At 34.4% G+C, this 23,545-nt stretch overlaps 1 protein-coding gene across 22 annotated transcripts in view; it reads right to left on the reverse strand.

Moving 5' to 3' along the window:
- The window catches only part of TRDN (triadin), a 462,763-nt gene that overhangs the window by 91,677 nt on the left and 347,541 nt on the right, over positions 1-23,545 (reverse strand). For 19 of the 22 annotated variants that reach the window (XM_058307371.2, XM_058307382.2, XM_058307378.2 and 16 more), the window contains one exon: positions 13,479-13,517. The exons of the other annotated variants lie outside the window; for them this stretch is intronic. In XM_058307371.2, the coding sequence (XP_058163354.1) occupies positions 13,479-13,517 (39 nt within the window). The remainder of the gene's footprint in view (positions 1-13,478; positions 13,518-23,545) is intronic. 22 annotated transcript variants of the gene reach the window in all.

A 23,545-nucleotide genomic window follows, 5' to 3' on the forward strand; every position in this document is an offset into this window, starting at 1 on the left:
TAAATATGAGATTGTCTATTTTAAGTTCAAATGAATGCAAAGGCAAAGTCCATGAATACACTATGGCAGAAGAAAGGAACAGGCTATTTTTATTCAGTCATAACTGAGGATAAAAACGTCCAGAAATCACCCATCAAAGGAGACAGTGAATGGACACTTCCAACCAGTGCTCCATTTTGTGAGACCCTCACTACTGGTGAGAAAGCAAGCGTGCAATGCACTGGTGCATGGTTGGTCAGATGACCATAAGGGACAAAGGATGAAGCAAATAAAGTTCAGAAAAACAACAAACATAAAGACTATACATATGTCCATTTTAAATTAGGCACATTTGTGGCATGAGAGAAACTTGATATTTTTATTTTTCCCCTGAAGATAAGGGCAGTAATTGGTGTCTATAGATTCTAAAGCAGTATTTCTCAAATTTTAATCACCTGGGGATCTTGTTAAAAAGGAGATTCTGATTCAGCAGTTCTGAATAGCACCTGAAATACTGCATTTCTAATGAGCAACCAAATATTATTGATGCTATTTTTCTATGGACTGCTTTATGATTAGCAAGTATGTAGATGACAATTATATTTGCATTTGATTTACTTTACAGCTCTTTAAACATTTTTTGCATACATTATATCACTTGGTTCTCACAAGTAACCTGTGAAATAAGTATGGAATATACTGTTGGTAACTCTGCCTTATAATTAGAGAAATGAGAATCAAAAATAAAGTAATGATGTAAATCACTGTATTTATATTGGTCTAGAGCTCCTCCCTCACTACCATCCTGTCTTCTCTGTCTTCTCATGAAGCCAAAATGCACATCAAAAGCAGAAAATTTTGAAGGAGGGGCAAGCTGGTAGAGGAGTAAAGAGCTCCTAGAATCAACAAGCAAGGGAAAAAGTCAAGAAAGTACTAAATTAAAGAAATTGTACCAAGAATAAATACATTGGGAAGCGGACTTGGCCCAGTGGTTGGGGCATCTGCCTACCACATGGGAGGTATACGGTTCAAACCCCGGGCCTCCTTGACCCGTGTGGAGCTGGCCCATGCGCACATGCGCAGTGCTGATGCACGCAAGGAGTGCCGTACCACGCAGGGGTGTCCTCCACGTAGGGGAGCCCCATGCACAAGGAGTGCACCCCGTAGGGAGAGCCACCCAGCACGAAAGAAAGTTCAGCCTGCCCAGGAATGGCACCGCACACATGGAGACTTGACACAAGATGATGCAACAAAAAGAAACACAGATTCCCATGCCACTGACAACAACAGAAGCGGACAAAGGAAAAGACGCAGCAAATAGACACAGAGAAGAGACAACCAGTGTGGGGGTGAGGGGCGGAGGCGGGGGGGGGGAAGGGGAGAGAAATAAATAAATCTTTTAAAAACATACATTTAGTAAGCCAGATGACAAGACAACAACAAAAAATTACAATCCATATCTAGAAACAGGAAGCTATGTCCCAGTTAAAGGAACAAAATAAGCCTCCAGATGACATAAAGGAGTTGAGACAACTAATCATAGATATTCAAGCAAATCTCCTTAATGTGATGAAGAAAGAGATTAAGGATATTAAGAAGACTCTGGATGAAACAAAGAAGAATTTGAGAGCATACAAAGAAAAATAACATATCTTATGGAAATGAAAGGGGGAATAAATTAATTAAAAATATACTGGAGATATATAACAACATATTGAGATGGCAGAAGAAAGGATAGGTGACCTTGAAGACATGGCATCTTAAAGTGAACATACAAAAGAACAGATGAAGAAAAGAATGAAAAAAATTGAACAAAGTCTCAGGGAACTAAATGAAAGCAAGAGATATGTAAACATACATGTGATGGGCATCCCAGAAGGCAAAGAGAAAGGAAAAGGGGTAGAAGGAATCTTAGAAGAAATAATGGTAGAAAATTTCCCAACCCTATTGAAGGACATAGATATCCATGTCCAAGAAGCACAAGGTACTCCCATCCAAACAAATCCAAAAACACCAACTCCAAGACACATACTAATCAGAATATCAAATGCCAAATACAAAGAAAGAATTCTGAAAGCAGCAAGAAAAAAGTGATGCATAACATATAAAGGATGTCCAATAAGATTAAATGCTGTTTTCTCATCAGAAGCCATGGAGGCAAGGGAACAGTGGTATCATATATTTATGATACTGCAAGAGAAAAACTACCAACCAAGAATCTTATATCTGACAGGATGTCTTTCAAAAAAGAGGGTAAGTTTAGAATATTCAGACAAACAGAAATTGAGAGAATTAATTAAAAAAAAAAAAGAGATTGGCTTTACAGGAAGTACTAAAGGGAGTATTACAGCCTGAAAAGGAAAGACAGGAGAGCGAGCCTTGAAAGAGAATCTAGACATCAAGAATGGATCAGTAACAGTAGCTAAAAGTGTCAGAAAAAGTGGTGAAAATAAAATCTGATAGCTAAAACCCAAAGATCAAAATGGGTGAAAGAGGAACTGTCTTTATAATAATAACATTGAATATTATGGATTCAATTCACTGATTGAAAACACAGAGTGGCAGAATGGATAAGAAAATATGAGCCATCTATAGGCTGTCTAGAAGAGATTCACCTTAGACCCAAGGATACCAATAGATTGAAAGTGGAAGGCTGGGAAAAGTATTCCATGCATGCAGCAACCAAAAAAAAAAAACCAAAAGACAAAAAATAAAAACAGATGAAGTTTCTATAAAAATACTGGATGAAATAGATTTAATGCAAAACAGTTATTAGAGGCAAGGAAGGACATTATATATTAGTAAAAGGGACAATTCACTATGAAGAACTAACAATCACAAATGTATAGTCATATAACCAGGATGCCCTAAGACATGAGACAAACCCTGGAAAAACTGAAGGAAGAAATCTACAATAATATTTGGAGGCTTCAATACAACACTCTCAGCATTGAACAGACCATCTGGGCAAAGAATCAATAAAGAAACAGAGAGCTTGAATAATGTGATAAAGGATTAAACCTAATTGAAATATACAGAACATTGCACCCCAAAACAGCAAGATATACATTCTTTTCAAGTTTCATGGACCTTTCTCCAGGATAGGCCATATGTTGAGTCACAAAACAGATCTCAATAAATTCAACAGGATCAAAATTATACAAAGCACTTTCTCTGATCATAATATAATGAAATTGGAAATCAACAAGAGGCAGAAAAAGGGAAAATTCACAAATATATGGAGATTAAAAAACATACTCTTGAGAAATCGGTGGGTAAAGGACGAAATTTCAAGAGAAACCAATAAATATCTCAAGACAAATGAAAACGAGAATACAACATATTAGAACCTATGTGATGCAGCAAAGACAGTGCTGAGGGAAATTTATAGCCCTTAATGCTTACATTAAAAATGAAGAAAGAACAACAACAAAAAAATCAATGACTTAACTACATAGCTGAAGTAACCAGAAAAAGAACAGCAAACTAATCCCAAAGCAAGTAGAAAGAATGAAATAATAAATATCAGAGCAGAAATAAATGAATATGAGAACAAAAAAAACCACAATAGATAGAATTAATAAAACCTAAAGTTAGTTCTTGATGAAGATTAACAAAATCGACTGACAAAAAAAAACAAAAAAATGCTACCAAACTCATTCTGTGAAGCCAATATCACACTAAAATACCAAAGCCAGATAAAATATTACAAAGAAAATTACAGACCTATATCTCTAAGAATACAGAGGCAAAATTCTGCACTAAAATACTTGCTAATGGAATCCAACAACACATTAAAGGAATTATTCATCATGATCAAGTGGGTTATATCACGTATGCAAGGGTTGTTCAACACGAGAAAATCTTTCAGCATAATACACCACATTAACAAATCAAAGAAGAAAATCACATGATCTTATTGATTGATACCGAAAAGACATTTGACAAAATACAGCATCCTTTCTTGATAAAAAATATTAGAAAAGATAGGAATTGAAGAAAACTTTCTCAGCATGCTAAAGGCCATATATGAAAAACCCACTGCTAACTTTGTACTCAGTGATGAAAGACTGAAAGCTTTCCTGTTGAGATAAGGGACAAGACAAGGATGCCCACTGTCACAACTGTTATTCAATACAGTGCTAGAGGTTCTAGCTAGGGCATTCAGACAAGAAAATAAATAACAGGCATCCAAATAAGAAAGGAAGAGGTAAAACTTCAGCTATTTGCAGATGATATGATCCTTTATCTAGAAAGTCCTGAAAAATCTACAACAAGCTGCCAGAGCTAATAAATGATTTCAGTAGAGAGTCAGGATCATTAGGTATAAATCAGTGGTGTTTCTATATAATTGTAATGAAAAATCTGAGGCGGAAGGCAGGGAAAAAATTCTCCACTTATAATAGCAACTAAAGGACTCAAATATTTAGGAATAAACTTAACCAAGGATGTAAAGCATTGTATTCAGAAAAGTAATGCTTTGTTAAAAGAAATTTTTAAAAGACCTCAGTAATTGGAAGAACATTCTATGCTCGTGGATTTGAAGACTAAATATATTTAAGATATCAATTCTACCCAAATTGATATACAAATTCAAAGCAATTCCAATAAAAATTCCATTTTTAAAGAAATGAAAAATATTATTATCAAATACATTTGGAATGCTAAGTGGCCCTGAATAGCCAGAAACTTCTTAAACAGGAAAAGTGAAGTTGAAGGACTTTCACTTCTGGACTGTAAATCATATTACCTAGCTATAGTGATAAAAAAGAGCATGGTATTGGCATAAAGATAGACAAATAGACCAATAGAACCAAATTGATGGTTCAAAGACAGATCCTCATATCTATGGTCAAGTGATTTTTGACCAGCCTGTCAACACACCTAGCTGGGGTAGAACAGTCTATTCAACAAGTAGTGGTGGGACAACTGGATATCCATAACCAAAAGAAAGAAAGAGGAACACTTTCTCACTGTTTATACAAAAATTACCTCAAAATGGATCAAAGACCTAAATATGAACCATAAAGCTCCTAGAAGAAAATGTGGGAAAACATCTTCAAGCCCTGGTGGTAGGGGGTGCATTCTTAAACCTCACACTGAAAGCACAAGCAACAGAAGAACACATGGATAAGTGGGACCTCCTCAATTTTAAACACTTTTGTGATTCAAAAGACTTCATCAAGAAGGTGAAAAGGCAGCCCACTCAAGGGGAGAAAATATTTGGAAACCATATATCTGATAAGAGTTTGATTTCCACTCTATAGAAAGAGATCATACAACTCAACAATAAAAGACAAATCAAATTAAGTAATAGGCAAAAGTCTTAAAAAGACATTTCTTCAAAGAGGAAATACAAATGGCCAAAAAGCACATGAAAATATTCTATATCACTATTAGGGAAATGCAAATCAAAATGACAATGAGATATCACTTCATACTACATAGAATGGCCATTATTAAAAAAACAAACAGGCGGTGGACTTGGCCCAGTGGTTAGGGCTTCCATCTACCACATGGGAGGTCTGCAGTTCAAATCCCGGCCCTCCTTGACCCGTGTGGAGCTGGCCCATGCATAGTGCTGACGCGCGCAAGGAGTGCCCTGCCATGCAGGGATGTCCCCCACGTAGGGGAACCCCCCACACAAGGAGTGCACCCCGTAAGGAGAGCAGCCCAGCGCGAAAGAAAGTGCAACCTGCTTAGGAATGGCACCGCACACACGGAGAGCTGACACAACAAGATGATGCAACAAAAAGAAACACAGACAACAACAGAAGCAGACAAAGAAGATGCAGCAAATAGACACAGAGAATAGACAACAGGGTGAGGTGGAGTGGGGGGAGGGGAGAGAAATAAATAAAATAAATAAATCTTTAAAAAAAAACAGAAAACAATAAGTGCTGGAGAGGATGTGGAGAAATTGGAACAATCCTTCATTGTTCATGGGATTGTAAAATGGAGCAGACTCTGTGGAATACAGTTTCACCATTTCCTAAGAAACTAAATATAGAACTGCCATATGATCCAGCAATTCCTCTACTAGGAATATATCTAGGAGAACTAAAAACTGTGCCATGAACTGACATCTGCACACTGATGTTCACAGTGGTGTTACTCATAATTGTCAAAAGATGGAAACAACCCAAGTGTCCATCAACCAATGAATTTATTAACATAATGTGGTATATGTATATGATGGGATATTATGCTGCAATAGGAAGAAATGAAATTGGGACACTTATGATAACATGGATAATCTTGAAGACATTATGCTAAGTGAAGTAAACCAGACACAAAAGGACAAATATTGCATGGCCTCAATAATATAAAAATAAATATGAAGAGTAAATGTGTGGAGTTAACTTCTAGAGTATAGGTTATTAGGAGATAAGAGGAGGGTTGAGAAAAACTACTGATACTTAATGTACATAGAAGTTTTAATTAACTTGACTGTAAAAGTGTGGAAATGGATAGAGTTGATGGCAACACATTGTAATGAGTACCTGCTGGTTTATAAATGGGATTGTGGCTAAAAACGGTAGTCTAGGCATGTAAATGTCAATTGAAAGAAAGCTAGAGAATAATCTAGGGACTGAATAACACAGTGAACCCAGAGGTGGATGAGAATTGTGGTTAATTGTACAGATGTAAGAATGTCTTTCTGTGAGCTAATGTGAGTATATATCACTATTGCAGGGTGGTGGGAATGCGGAGAAGCATGGAAAAAATACAATTTCATTGACCTATGGACTGTGGTTAACAGCAATTCTATAATAGTCTTGCATCAATGCCAAAGATGCACTGTGTTGATAATGGGGAGTATGTGTGGCAGTTTGATATTATTTATGAATCCCCAAAAAAGAGAAAAATTGTGTTTGTAAACTGGTCTGTTCCTCTGGGATTAATACCCTTTGGTTGTATTAAGTTCAAAGGTTTTAAGTTTGCTTGGTAACAGATTAGGGCTTTGATTCAACCATGTCAGTAGGGAGAGACTCAGGGTTGAGTCCCTGCCCCCTTGGCGGGCTGATATAAATGGGCCCTTACTCAAGAAGACATGGGGAAGAGAGAGTGCTCCATAGATGCCAGAGGAGAGAACTTTGTTGTTTGACAGAAAGGAGAAGGCTCAAACAACTAAAGCCCCCCGAAGAGATCAGCCATTGCTCGAAAGCCTACAGAGAAAAGACCAGGCAGAGATCAGTGACCATCTTGTTTCAACATGTGATAACTGACTTTGGTGAGAAACCAACCTTGAGTTGGACCCTTTAGGGCCTTGTGACTGTATGTTTTTACCCCAAATAAACACCCTTCATAAAAGCCAACAGATTTCTGGTCCTTTGTATTAGCACCCCTTCTGGCTGACTAATACAGGGGGTATGTACACTATGGACCATGGTTGGTGGTAATAGTCTGATGATACTGTAATCTGTAACAAATGTTCCACCACAGTCTTGTGTGTTGGTGAATGGGGTATTGTACGGGAATTCTGCACATGTGCACGATTGTTTTGTAAGTTCACAACGTCTGTCATAAAAATATATTTTAAAAATAATAGGGTGGGTTGGGGGGAAATACTCCAAATGTAAGATATGGACAATATTTAGTAGTAATATTTTGACAATGCTCTTGCATCACTTGTAACAAATATTTCACAACAGTGCAAGATGTTGGTGGAGGGGTGATGTATGGGATCCCTGTATGATGTTACACACATTTATTTTGTAAGATCTCATCTTTTACTATACACTTATTGTTTATATATGTTCATGTATGAATGATATACTTTAAAAATATATAATAGATTATCTCTTTTGCAATTATTAGCACAATGCTTTCTTTTCCATAAAGATAATAATGTTGACCTTTGTGGCTGAGGTGGCTTTTTTTTTTTTTTTAGGAGGTACCAGGGATTGAATCGAGGACCTTATACACAGGAAGCAGGCGCTCAACCACTGAGCTATATCCGCTCCTTATTGTGGCTTTTGAGTTACCTTCTGCCTCAGAAATTAGATAAGGCTGCACAGATCACAGCAGAGAGATAAGGAGTTGGGATAAAAAGTAAGAAGAAACGCATGCAGCCAAGAAGATACACATAATGGGCTAGAAGAAAACATGGGCAAACATAGTAAGGCTGGAGAACTCATGGTGTATGTCTCTCCTAGAGGACAGTAAGGGAAGTTTGTTGACAAGGTTAGAGGCAAAGTAACAAGGAAGGACCCATTTCACCCGGGCCTGAAGTAAAAAGGGAAAGATTCAGAACAACTGAAGAGACAAAAATCAGTAGAAATGATGATCACACCTGGCCCACAGTAGACATTCAGTAAAATTTATTGAACTAAATGGAAAAATTGAGTGTAAGTTGAATTTTTCATTAATGAAGCATATTTAAATGTAAAAAATAAATGGTGATCCTATTTAAATGTCTCTGGAGGGAGGGATTGGAGGCTGGAGAGTTTAAACAAATGGACACAATGGAAAGAAATACGTTAGGAGCAGCATAATGCAGTTATAGTGAACAATTGTAATCTGGCACTGTGCTCTATAGATACTAAGTGGTTGAAAATACCCAGTTGAACTGAGTTTGATTAAATCTGCACTGTCTTATCCACATCTTTTGGGAGAAAAAGTAAATCCTTCTAAGTCTAGGGTTATCTGTGACTCTGGAAACAACTGAGTGGCCTCAATAAGGACGAAAAAAATTAACCTTTGATGTTGGGTCCATTGAAAAAGATTCTAACCAATGAAATCTATCAATCATGAGCAATTACTAGCAACTTAACACTTCGGTGGAAAAAAATATGTTTCCGGATGCAATAAGAAATTGTAAACGTCTCTAAGATATTTAAAAGTAAAAGTCTTAAAAATTACTTTCAAACACTTTTGAGATTAATTATTGGAACCATATGCTTTGGGGAAAGAATATTAAGTCCTTCCTATTAAGACCACAAGCAGACCTGTTATGGACAATGTTCGGGATAACTCAAATATTGCATTATGAATCCCTTTTTGTTTATATCAGTATTTCTATTGATTTCTACCTATAAATTTTCACACTATTTGTACCTATGTTGTTTTGTATCTATGAAAATGTTTCCAATCCTCAATGTACAGCTCATATGCTTCCTTTTCTGTGAAACAATCTTCATTCATTTCCATTATATTAAAAAATCCTAAATATCAGAGTTATTTGTGCATGTATCTTAGCCTTTCAAATTATAAATTCCTTGAATTCAAAACCTGGTACTACAAAAAATGAATGAATGAGCAAATCTTTTGTCTATCTAGTGAAGATAGAATATCTAATTCTACAAATTCTGTACCTCGAAGTTTGAGGAAAATAACTCAGTCTTTGAAAACTTACTCTTCTTTGCAAATGTAGACTAATATGCAATATCAACCAGAAATCTTTGTTACACATTCATTCACTCATTTAAAAGATGTTTTTACATTTACTACTTGTCTATGTATGTTTTCCTACTATGAAAAGATACACAGTCATTGTAATTGATACAAATAAAATCATACATGATTTCAGTACTTACGAAAAATTTACATACACAGTTTCAGCACATGGAAATGTTATAGGTGCTTTAGACAGAGAAAAAAGAAATATAGAAAAATTGGGGAAATAGAAATGAATTTTGAATAGGTAATCTGAAATGGTTTTAAGTGAAGATGGTATTTAAGCTGATCCTTGACGAATGAAAGGAAGCAGTCTGAATGAAAGCACAGAGTATAAGAGAAACTTGGCAGCTTCAGGAAATGGCAGATGGTTTCCCTGGCTAAATACAGACTTCCCAATGGGATATGGTTGTGTTTGAGACAGGAAAGGTAGTGGAGCAGAATGTAGAGTTTGATGGTAAATAATGTGGACCAAATCCTGCAGGCAGTGTGGCCTCTTCAGGATTTTACCCAGCAGTCCAAAATTATATTTCTGTTATTAATATTTAACTAGCATAGGCTTAGGGTGGATCTTTGAAGAGTAGAAGGGAACAAGATGATCAGTTAAGGGGTTTGTATCTTTATCCAGACAAAACGCAATGAAAATCAGACAAAGAATTGGTACCTACTTGGATATTGGGATCTGTAGGAAAAGACGAAGCTGTAAATGAGTCATTAATTTGAGTCAGTATGTCTGAACGTTGAGTCATGGTTTGCCATTTTTGAGATAAGTAACAAAAGAAAAAGTACAATGGAAGAAATGTTGAGTTCAGTTTTGAACAAAGTAAGGTACAGGCAAAATGACCATGTAAAGCTGTTAATTTGGCAGTGAGAAATGGAATTAGAGAACTCTGAATAGTTTGTTTATGAATAATAATTTTCATGATGAATAAAAACTGAATCAGTGTTTATTACTGATGTATATCTCTTGTTTTTAATCATATTGCTAGGTATAATTAATGCACATTTCTTCCTGAAAAAGAACGCCACTTAGCCATCCCCCAGTTACTTAATGAAATGCATAACTTGTCATCAATTTTATTGACGGCATGTGTAGGAATTCAGTGGCAAACAATATGTTCTGTTAAAAATGAACAAGGGTTATGATGTCGCCCCAGTATTTAAAAATGTAATCTTCTTCTGTTTCTATCTTATTTTTAACAGTTGTGGGTTAAATGTTTGTTTTTGGTGTAAGATAGGCATTTTTCCTTTGTGTTTTAGAATTAAAAGGTGATAAGCATTGTGAAATATTGTGTAGGGGTTACCATATTATCAAGCCAGAAATCAGCCTTGGATTTGGTGACAAACATGCCCCAGGCCACCTTGTCAAGAGCAGTCGTAAGACAAAAATATGCTCAGCATTAGCACCGTGACATGTATCCAGCTTCAGCTTAACCCCTCCTTCCATTCTTCCCTCAAAACGCAGGGGAAATTTTTCTTCCTCTTAATTAAATTAATTCCCTCCAACTATAGTGTGTATCCCAACACTTCTTAGGTTCAGAATAGTTCTCCCCTAATCGATCTCTTCCTCTGTGAATATCTTATAACCCTCTGCTCTCCAGAAAGCTCCGCCTTATCTTAAAAATGAAAGCAGCAAAAATATTTCATTGATTTTGCCCACTGGAATATAATTTTTTGACTTCGTCTTTCTTTTAATATCAAACTTCTGGAAAAAATATCCCTTTTTTTTTGTGCCCCTACTTGTTAGTATTTAAATAATCTTTTTAAAGTAGCTTCTGCTTCTACTATTCTACTAAAAATGCTCTTCAAAAGGTCACAAAATGATGGGTTTTCATCAAATATAATGGCTTTTTCTCAGTCATCATGCTTGTGCCTTGACCTTTCTGAGGCACTGATACTGCTGTCTCCTCACTCCCTAAAACTGTCTCTGCTTTGGGATGCTGATACACTGTATTTCCTGATCCGGGCAACAGTTTTTAATTCTCTTTATCCGTTCTTGTGCTTTTCCACAAATCTGTCCCAATTCTTTTTTCTCTCTATGTGTATTTTTCTTGAAGAAATCATTTTCTTTAATCCCATTCCTTTGATTTCTATTATCATGTCATCTAAACTCCTGAATACAATGTATTCTGAAGAGTCAAAGAGAATATTCCCATGAACGTATGGGAAATCTCTACAAGAAGGACCACCGGCATCCAGCTCCAGCAATTGGATTCTCTTTGCAACTTCTGTAATTTATCAGCTTCTCCAGCCTCTCATGTTTCATACCTTGGAGTTATCACCAACATCTATACATTCGCTCTGAAACAGCTTATGCCACAGTACAGAGATTATACTTTTGTTCAAAAGCCTGAAAGAATAAGTGCCAATATGTCACTAGTACTTTTCAGTGGGTTGCAAGGTTGTGTGGTTTTTAAAAAATTCAATTCTTAATAATTCCACATTGAGCATTGTTTACCGCTGTGAATAAGTTCGAAATTAAACAAGATGTATTGAAAGTAAATCACCTGAGGGAACTGCTTCCCCTCCATACTTATTTTCCCTGCCTAATTAGTATAATACCTAGATGAAAACTTTATCTTATCACTTGTTGGTGAATGTTGTATCTCCAAGCACAATTCTGGACATATAATATTAGTCAAAATTATGTTTTCAATAAAGTGGTTTTGATTATATTTTATAGTATAATATGCCATTAATGCTGATTTCTCTTTCCTTATATGGAAGTAAAAATAACTGTCAAGTAAAAGTATAATAGAAATTTAACAATGCATATATTAACCTTTCCACATATACCAACAGTAAAATAAAGCATAAATTAATGTTATAGTTACAGGAAGGGATGACCCAAGGCACCTTTTATCTTATTAGCAAGCTTTGCCAGTAGGAAGGCTAACAGTCACAGAATATTTTCTGTAAGCATCTTTTCATTTTCTGTAAACATTTCTAAAATTTAGTTATAACTGTTATAAGCATTTGATATCTATTAAGGATTACATTTCTTACAGTTGAAAAGCACACATTTTTCATTAATCTTCCAGAAAATGCACAGTTTTCAGTTTATTTAAATTCACATAAATGATTATGTTCATTCACTAAAAATAAGAAAACAACCCTAACCAATTTCTTTTGGTATGTTGGTATTTCTTTGAGGGGAAATGACAATAGAAATTCAGCTTAATATTTAATATGTACATAGAATGATGAAAAAACAATTACTTAAATATTGTTTAGTATTTGTAAGCATGAGTAAACCAAATATTTGAACACAGTAACATGAATGCCTGCATATATGTAGTATCACTTTCCCAATATGGAGAGAGATAGATATAAGCATCTTCTGCATATGTAGATATAGACATACAAATCTCTTTAAGTAGCCCTGAAGCACTTAGAATAGTGTGAGCCCTAGAAAGACTGTAACTCATTGGAATTCTCCTCAGGGTTCACAGCCTCCTTCTCCTTCATTTTCTCCTATTCTGTGATTCTACTTCTCCTAATTTTTAATACCTGCCTTTAAAGTGGCCAACTGCTGTCTTCATCCCTTGCAAAACCTGTTCTCAGAAAGTCTATTTTAAAAGTATTGCAGTTGACAAATTAATGGCCAATAAGGCAATAGTCTACCTCTCCAAGGAATATTTGGGCATTCAATCAATGGTAAAGAAAACAAGGTTAAATCTGGTAGTTTGAACCATTTGAAAATACTGATTTATACATCATAAACGGGTGAATATAGGTGATTTCATATGATTCGACCAACTATATGGATAAATTTCTCATCAGCCTCTGAATTTTAAGTTGCCCTCTTAGAATTTTACAAACAAGGTTGGATTGGCCAGTAGACAGACAGGTCACAGCATGTGCCAACAGGGCAGCACTTTGATGCACTTATCAGGAATCTGCTATCAGGAAACAAGAGTCTATTTTAACTTTGTCATGCAAAAAATTCATAATTTACAAATTTAAAATATATAGAGAGGGTGGGCCAGTACTTTTTCAATGTTTTCATTCTCTCAAGGTCTTATCAAGCCACGTTTGTAAATTAGCCTTATTCAGACCAAAAAGAACATCCATTTACATGTAAATCTCACATGCCTTACCTGCTTTGGACATCTTTTCATCTTTTTTAATTTCAGGTTCTGCAGTAAAGCATATACATACACACACACACAAACACACAAACAAATATGCACAAACAAGCAAAGGGAGAAAAAAGCATTTAAAAAATAATCAGTGCCAATAAGTAAACTGATAGGCAAGTTTAATAGATTTTTCTCCTGTATTCTCAATTTCACTTATAGTTACATACTTTTATAAATATATTAGTGGAATATGTATTCTTGGTAAAAGTTATTAAGTAATAGGAAATGTGCTTTGATATTGGAAACCAGTTTGCTAAAAAGTTTCATACTAACCAAGTAATTTGGTATTTTTCATTTAATAAAAGCCAATCGCTTATGATTCATAAGCATTCTCTAAATACTAAAAATAAGGAAATTAATAAAAAATCTCTTAGAAAAAAAGCATGGTAATTTTTCTTAATTTGACCAATCTGAACAATTTTTCTAGTTTTGACCACCACACGGTGAATTCATGGAGCTCCACCTGGTGGTTAATTTAATAATTTCAAACAGATAACATTGTTTTCTAGTTTTTCCCTGATGACTAATTTTAAAAATCAAACTGTCTCAAATTCAGCATGAGATCAAAAAACAATTAATGAAATAATTGTTTCATTAAATAGTGACCTTTATTGTATAGAATAAAACTCTCATTGTCTAGAATACATTTCCTTGAACAATGGCTTTTGTCCAGAAATTTTGCTTCTTAACTTAATATCAGCATACGTAAATGCAGAGATTTATAAACTACCCAAGTAATATATATGGCACCATCCTAATCACTGTGATGGTTGACTATACTTTCATGTTCCCCTTTTTCCCTTCTGAGTGAACCCATATTGCCTAAGCCTTATAGTTGTCTCCTTTGGGCAAAAAATCCTGTTTTAATTATGGAAGGGCTTGGGTATGTTACAACTTTTTCACCTTCAAACAACAGAAAAATTAACCTCATCTCTAGGATTTATTGAATATATATCATGTACCAGAGATGGTGCTAGCCAGTTCTCCTCAGCTTTCAACCTTATTGTTTTCTGGAGTTACCATTTTAAAAAAAAGGAAAGTCAGGTTTTTATACAGCAGAGTGTTATATAACTATTCACAACCTGCTGGTTGTAATACTTGAGTGCACATCCTATAAAAAAGTAATTTCAGTGCTATTGTACTTCAGCACTCCCTGGCATATATTCCTCCCTTAGTTAGCACATTTTCACTTAACTGGATAAGAAAGCACCCTATTTTAATGTTTTCTATTTGCCTTAATGAGTATTATGTAAGATTTTGCTGTGCAAGTTTTAAAATCTTTTGTATCCCCTCATTAGATTTTAGGTTCCATGAAATCAAGAGCTATGTCTTGTTCACTACTCAGTCCCCAGCACTTGGTCCAATATCTGACATGTGTTATGTAACTAATAAATATTTTTGAATGAATTAATGAGTGAATGAAATGGTGGGTATAGAAGAACCAAATACTCCCTCTTATGCATATGTAATACTAAAAGAAATTATTATTCTTTTTGTACTTCTAGAGCCTAGAGGTAAAAATTCAATGTCACAAAGTTTTTGCATTTTTATTTTAGAATATAGATTTTTTTTCAATTAAGTGACGTCTTTGTATTTCCTACCATGCCAAATATGACCTTTGTTAATAATTCAGAAATTCTTTCCATTCTTGGGTTGTCTAATACTATAGACTTTGTCCCAGAAATTTTAAGCTAAAGCTAAATCATATGTCTGCAATAAAGCAATTTTCCTTCTTTATGGTGACTTTTGATGTCTTTGGCTTCATTGAAAAGGAAAACAAAACTTCCTTTTTGAGTGTGATAATTTCTGCTTTATTATAGCTATGCTGAAGCTAGTGGTTTAGTTGAAACTTAGTAAAATTATTTATTAATTATTCCTGTGTGCTTATATGGATCAAACACTGGCCAGTTACAGATTTTCATTATTCCATCATTCTTTGACATAGGCTCTGTTTTGATCCCAACTTTAGAGCTGAAGCAATTGAGGCTTTAAGCAGGTAAGTGGTTTGCGGAAGCTCACATAGCTGGTAAGTGGCTGGACCAAGACTAAACCCCAGCCTCACACCCTCTTTTCAACCAACATACCTCTTTTCAAGCCCCGATCAAATGACCCTTGTCTCCTCACTTCTCACTTTTCCGAAGTCTAGCTATTTAATTTTTTAAAATTTTTCAGAAGCCAATTTACACAAGTGTAAATCTTTTCGTCCCAGACCAGGCTGAACTGAGATTTTGCTCAGGAAGTAGAGGTGGCTATTTGAGGGAGCCCTTCTTTCTACTCTGCATGCGTTTCCCAGCCCTCTTAATCATGGCGTCAATTTGAAATGGAACCTTCTTACTCTTAGTGTTTGTTCACAAGAGCTTTTGAAAAAAATAAAAGTTGTGAATATTTTTATCAGTTCTGAATTCAACTAGAACCAACTTCTGTCTTGTACACAGAATCTCATAGGTGTTTTTATAAACATCTTTCTAAAGGGATCTGGTCGTGAGCCCTCTCACTACGATAGAACAACCTCCGGGGTTTTAGTGCTACGAAAGCAACACCAACAAGATGAGCACATGGCAAGTAATGAGTTTGCATAGAGTGTGAAGAGGAGGATTTGGGCCAGATGTGGCTTTCAAAGCAAGTTCACTTAATAAGTTTTGTTAACTTGGGGGTTCAAACCTCAAAGTCCCCATTTTGTCATCAATAAAAGGGAGAAAATCATGCAAAATTCAGATAAGAATCACAAGTCACCTACATAAAGAGTTTACCTATTTTTAAATTATGGTCATAGAATTAAGTTGCATACTCTTTCAAGGTAATTTTCTTTTTATTCTTGCAGAATTGGGACTGACTCCACCCTTGAATATCCAAAGCAAAGATTGATAACTGAGAAATTTTCAACAGATTTTCTAAGGTGAGCACCATTTTATGTATATATATTTAAAATTTATGCCAAAAGTTGCAATGAGAACCCTCAGAGAACTTAGGACAGTAGTTGACGCTGGAGATTGGGACTTAGAAACCAGAGAGAGGCAACAGGAATTTCATTTTTCACTCTACATCCCTTCTTTACTGCCAAATTCTTTATTTGTAACCATTGGCATAGATCACTTGTATAATAATGAAATATTTGTTACCTAGAAACATCTGCTACTGGAGCCCTTTATTTTGGAATCCACATATAAGCATTGCAGAATATTGGAATGAAAAAATTCCTTGTGCTGAATTGTTGAGGAAGATGGCGTGCCATTTCCTAGGCAGCACTGACTTTTCCAGGCTGTTGCTTTCATTGATGAAATGTAAATTGCTGGTAGGCCTGGTGAGCGGAGTGTCATTAATGATTTTTCAATGTCATAAACGCTGATTTCAAGTAAAGTCAGAGAAGGGCAGGAGTGAAGACCAGCTGATTAGGAATCCCTGCCTTGTCTTTAAAAAGATAAAGGAATGTAATCTCCTGAACATACACTTTCCAAGAATCTGCATTCTGTACAGACTGCTTCCTGTAACTGCTGTTTTAAGTGCTTTGCAAGGCACAAGCTGAACACTAATGATTATTGTTTTCCTGCTTTATTTTGTTGTCCTTATCACGTTTGCTTCTTCAGCACATAGAATGTGCTGGCCTTATGTATGAAATGAATAGTGGTAATAATTACTGTCATTACTTTTGAATCCAATCAAATTTTGTATTTGCTACATGGTGTCACTCAGCTAAGTGTATTATATGCATTATGCATTATCTATATTTTATTTATATGATTTTTAATATCCATTTGTTTATGAGCTACCCAACTCCCAGTAGTATATAAACTTCATGAAACCTGGAACCTTATTTTCTTTATTGTATCATAGTGCCCAGATCAGTGCTAGTACAGAATAGGGTTCAATAAATACTTGTTGAAGAAATGAATAAATTATCTTTTAATCTTCGCAAAACTCATATGAGGTAGATACTATCATTAAATCCACTTCACAGATTATAAAAGTGAGGTGAAATAATTTAAGTGCATACTCCTGGAAATTGGTAAACATGAGACACAAACTTCAAAGCTTTAACCACTCTTAAACACACCACATAATTACTGCTATTGCTGTTGCAAGTTTTTAAGCATTTTATACATAAAAGCAATATAGCATATCTCACTCTACACCTTATAGGTAGGTTATATTACCTAGATTAAATTGCCTAGACAAACGAAATCATTATGATTGGCACATACAATACACCCACTGAGATTTCTGTTTGTTCAAGCCAATCATTAAATCATGAATTATATTAATGTGTTTCCTAAATTAAGCTAGTTACATTAAATAAATAGACTGAACACTGCTAAAAAATTGATAGTCAACTCACCTACTCTGGAGTAGTATTCAATATTTAATGACATGGGAATACTGTACATTAAAAAGCAGGTGATGAAATCTATTTTTGTAGAATACACGATGGCACATCAGCAGTGTTTCTCCTAGCAGATCCTGTGTGAATTTTGGCACGAGGGAATCTGGACAGCACCATGGCTAAGAATTCAGGTCATAGGGCCATCCTGCCTAGGGAATCCTGGATTTGGAGTTCCAAATCCACCTCTTAAAAGCCATCTGATGTGAACAAGTCACTTTCTGTGCTTTCAAACCTCACAATAATAAAAAAGGATTCCTGTGAAAATTAAATTTAACACTACATAAGAAGTGCTTAGAACAGTGACAGATACAAATCAAACACTTACCATAGATTAGCCATTTTATTGAGGACAGGTATTTTGTCTTGCTCATCTTTGGAGCCTCTGTGCCCAGAATATGCCCAGAACATTTTATCAACACAAAAAATTTTATTGATATTAAAATAATTTTAAATGTTATTGTAAAATGACAGAAAAATCAAATTTATAGGTTTCACTTTTAGACTGTTTAGGACAAAATGTGAAGTGAAATCCCTGTCCATTGATCTACTACCTTACACAGGTGGAAAAGCACATTAGAACTGACCTAATAGACATTGAATGCACACACACATCATCTTCAGATTGTTGTAATTAATTGGTCAGTTAAAAATATACAGAAAGTCTAAGTGAACTACTTAGTTTATAGATGGTTATTTCAAAGCTGATGCTACTGTCTTGCACTGATGCTCTTTCCATAACACGTACACACACACACACATAAGCACATACCACTACACACTCACAAAAACATACCTTTCCCTCTCCTGCCTTATCCTCATTAAGTCAATTTAAAAATGCAATTGTGCTTTGAAAGCATGTGAGTATATACTTAAAATCATTCTAGTTCATAATACAAGTGCTTGTTGCATGACTCAAATGTTTTATGCAAAATTCCTGATTCTGCAATCTTTCCTTGGCAAGATTCCCATGGGAGTTTGATGCTCACAAGAAAAAGGAAAGTTTGCTAATTGGACACTAAAAACACAAAAAGGGACCAGATAGCATTCTCTTTTTCCAGTGCAGAATAAATGCATTCATTTTTCCTGCCTCATTCTGTCATCATTTCATTTTCATGATTCTTTGTCTTTTATATATGCTAACTACAATGTACAACATATCTGATACTGTCACACTGCCTTTATCTACTCTTTCTGCTATGCCTACCTATGTGAGCCTCATTATTCTTTCCTTCTCTATAGCTCTTCAACATGAAGAGTGTGCATTTAAGTAAGAAATACTTGGCAGAGGAGGCACATATTGTAGGTAAGACAAAGTTGAGTCAGTCAAGACAATGCCCTGTGATATTACTTGAAGATGATAGGCTAGCTGGTTGGATATAGTTCAGGTATTTAACCAGTTGACTTTAAACTATTTAATGAATTCAAAGAGTTGTGCAAAAATCAGTTACCAAGTTAAATAAAGCAGTCATTCTTTGGTTATCCCATATCAGAATTGACTCACTCTTTGACTAGACTCTTAATTTGTGTATGATACTAAATAGGTAATACAACATATAACCCTTGGATAATCATTTAATCTTTTTGCAGCAATTTCTTCATTGCTAACAGGATACTCATAACATATTTTCCGTAAAATATCTCAAAGCAAAAATAAATATGTAAACAAAAAATTAAATAAGAAATAGGGTACAAAGACAAAACAACTACCTAAGTTAAAATACTAATATAGAATATTAAATAAGATATTCTAGGTCAAAAATTAGATTTTAAAGCAATAATACAGATAGTCCTAATATTTCTTTGAGGATGATGATGCCATAAACAAAGATGATACATGGTAATTTCAACATTATTTGAAAAAAATTAAGTTCAAATTGATTGAATCAAATATATAGGTTAATTGAGTTGAGGTTAATTGAGGTTATTAGAATTATGGGTTACAAAAGATAAAACAATTCCCTGTGATAAAAGTTTAAACAGAATCAGAACATAAAATAATATTAAAACTGGAACTTTGGAATAAACCTTGTTCTTTTTTATGTTAATCATTCAACACGGGTGTATTTGTGGTCACTGTAGACATAATAGTTGTAGGAACTTAGCTTGAGTTTAAACTGACACATTTACTACTCTGAAAGGTGTTCTTTGGAATAAATATCTAAGACCAAATTCTTTGATTTTTTTTTCTCATAAAAGCCATCGCCATCTGCATAAAATACACTCCTTCAACCACCTATTGACCTTTCCCTGTAATGTTTGTATCTGGATAAATCATTACTTAGATAGTGATTACAGAAACAACATTGGGAAATTCACAATGGAACTCCAAACCCAGTGATAATTGAAAGTTCTTTGAGGCATAGTATTTTCTCTTAAATCTATAAAATTTGATTTTGTCCCAATTTAACTCTTTATACTCATTATGTTGAACCTGGTTCCTAATAAGTTGAAGTGATTTCGAATTGTATACCTACCTTCTAAAATAGCATCAAGTCCATGGCACTGAATTCTGACTGCAATAATCTTCCTTTAAAGGTTATACAAAGTTATTTTATATATATCATCCTAATATTAATATAGAGTTTATATAAATATCCTGTTTTAAAAACATTTAATTTGCTTCAGACAAATTCCAGCTACTGTTTCTTTCTTATCCATTTGAATTGTCCTGTATGATGGAAAGAAATTACTTTGGCCAGATTTTAAATTAACAAAGCAATGTTCATTACATAAAATCACCCATACTTTCACTAATTTTAAATGTATCTGTTTGTTCAATTAGATATTTTGTAAATGAATATAAATTTACAAACTTGAAATCTGGCTATTTATTCCTTGTCATTAAATGCATTGCAGATACATTTCTCCAGGGTGTGGCTTGTGTTTCCCTTTTAGATCTGTTCTCTTTGTATCTTAAGAACTTCCACACTAATCAAAAATTATGTGTATATATTTAACCCTATATTCTTGAATTTTTAAAGTTGTCTTTGCCATAAATTCTATAATATATTTTAACTTTATTTCTATGCAAGTGTGTGAGTGGAATCTAATATTTTTTCATCAGGGAAAATCAGAATGATTTTTCATTAATTTTCTCAATAATAGCAATGATACGTCTGTTAATATAATACATTTTCTTATAAGCAGAGATCCATTTCTGGGATCAATGTTCTGCTTCCTTGGTATGTTTGCTTTTATCTAGACTAAATGCAGTGTTTTAACTAAAGTAATTCTATTATAAATAATTATATTTGATTAGGCAAATCCCCACCTTATTCTTTTTCAATTAAAAAAAGTTTTTTCATCTTTGGCCTTTACATTTCAAACAAAAATTTTGTATCAATTTATAGTGTATCACTTCAAAATATTGTTGGGATTTTTCATTGGAATCTATATATTAGTTTAAAGAGAAGTGCTATCTTCCAGATATGAAAGGAAATAATTCTTTACTCACCCAGGTCTTCTTTTATGTATTTTGAAAATATTTCATAATTTTATACTTGCAAGTCTTGTACATCTTTACATTTATTCTTTGCTAATTTCTAGATTTTGCCTCTATTGTAAATAGGATAATTCAACTAATACATTTTCTAATTAGTCATTGCCTGTTTTTTAGACACTATTGATTTTTGTAGGTTTGTCTTATATCTAGGAGTCTTGTTAGGCTCTCTTATTCACACTCTATTTTTGTAATTAAACTTGTAATTTCTTTAGAGATAATACATCTGTATATTACAATATGTATAGCTTTCCCCATTGACCACAATGTTGAAAGTTGGAACAGCATTTTTATTGTCTTCCTGACTTTATGAAAATGCTCATGATATTAGAACAGTGTTTTCAGCTTAAGAAATTCCTTTTTTATCTTGTTTGATAAAATATGTATATGGAGTGAATGCTGGAGTTTATTGAATGCTTTATCTTTATTTATTGATACGTTTTAAATTTTCTTGTAACCTGTTTTTGTGGTGGCTATTCCTGTTAGAATTTTGAGGCTAATAAATCCTAGCATTGTTGAGACCAATCCTTACGGAAAGCTGAAATCACTAGAATTTTATTTAGAATTTTTGCATTTATATTATTTTTTTTTCTTAGAATGTCTTTTCCTGCCCTATTTATCATGACTGGGTTATCGTGATACAAGAACTTAAGTAAATTTCTTGCTTATTTTATCTGAAACCATTTGTCTAAATTATAAACATTTTTGTTATTAAAGGTTTGGGAATAGCTGACTGTGAAATGACACTATGTCATTTTGGGGAACAAAGTATTTGACTATGAATTAAATTTTGGTGATGATTATTGGTTCATTTAAATTTTCTATGTTTTGCGTAAAATTAGGTCATGAGAAATATTTTAGAAATTGCCTATTTCATGTTCCTTTTAAACTTTTGACATGAGGTTGGCTAAAACATTGACTTATGATTTAAATTTTCTTCTTTATCTGTGGTTAAGTGCTTCATGTCCTTTTTCATCTTAATATTTACTTGATATCTCTCCTCTCCCTAACACTCTCTCCTTTATCTCCTTCTATATCTTATCTTTTTTCTTTTTCTCCCCCTCTGAAACCATTCTTGCTAGAAGTTTCTACATTTCATTAATCTTTTTTAAAAAGATTCCCTCCACATAATTCCTGTTCTAATTTTATTTTATTTAAAGGCACATTTATACACAAACACATATTATGTAAATGCATATTTGTGATAGTGTCATGCATATTGGTTTTGCATTTTTGTTTTATTTAGTGATGATATTTTATTTCCCTTTGAATCCTCTTCTCTTGGTCACTCCTCCTATGGACCATTTTATCAATCATCTTTGTATCATTATTTTTTTTCATGCTCTTAGAACCATCTTCAAACATAGATACATATTGTGACAGAAAGCACTAACTTCCCAAGAAAATCCATTCTCTCTTATTTCTCACACCCAGAATCCTCTAGGGGTAAGTGTATCAGGAAACTGAGTCCCCCTAATGGCATGGGAATGGGAAAACTGCCACACATGCTCCTCCTGCTCCCTTCTTTTTCTGGTTGCATGGGAAGCCCAGGCAAAGCAGACCTTGTAAACCAGGTGTTGGAGGTGGCAGAGCCTGCATCAGAATGACCACGTGATCACAACCAACACCAAAGTAAATCAAGATGCTTATCTTGGTTGTTGTTTTTTTCCACGTGATTTGGAATTTGGTTTGTAATTTGTGGCAGTTTTTTGCTTACTTGCTTTTTTCTTTTTTTCTTTTCGTGGTTGTGTAGTTCCTTCCCTTAGCCCCATTCTCATTCTGGGCCTCTAATGTAGTTTTTCCTTGGATTCCTTGAGACCCCTTTCCCATGGTGTTAGCAGGGATATTCCAACCCATCTAGCAGGTGACTGTTCTCAGGTCCTGGATGAGAGGCTGGGTCTATTTCCTCCTTTCTCCTTGAGTTTGCAGTTTCATATAAATTGTAACCCCCAAGAACTGTTAGCAGCAACTGTTTTCAGCATCTTTTCTTGAATAAGGGCTGAATTTTAGCCCCTTGCTAAAAGCAGTGAGACTTGCTTCAAACCCATCCTTATTGCAAGGTAATTTATTTATTTTTAATTTTGACACTTTTTTTAAATTTGGGAAATTGTGATTTAACCAGTCATGTAAAACATACAGGAATCCCAT

The sequence above is a fragment of the Dasypus novemcinctus genome, chromosome 11 (assembly GCF_030445035.2).
Source record: "Dasypus novemcinctus isolate mDasNov1 chromosome 11, mDasNov1.1.hap2, whole genome shotgun sequence".
NCBI lineage: Eukaryota > Metazoa > Chordata > Mammalia > Cingulata > Dasypodidae > Dasypus > Dasypus novemcinctus.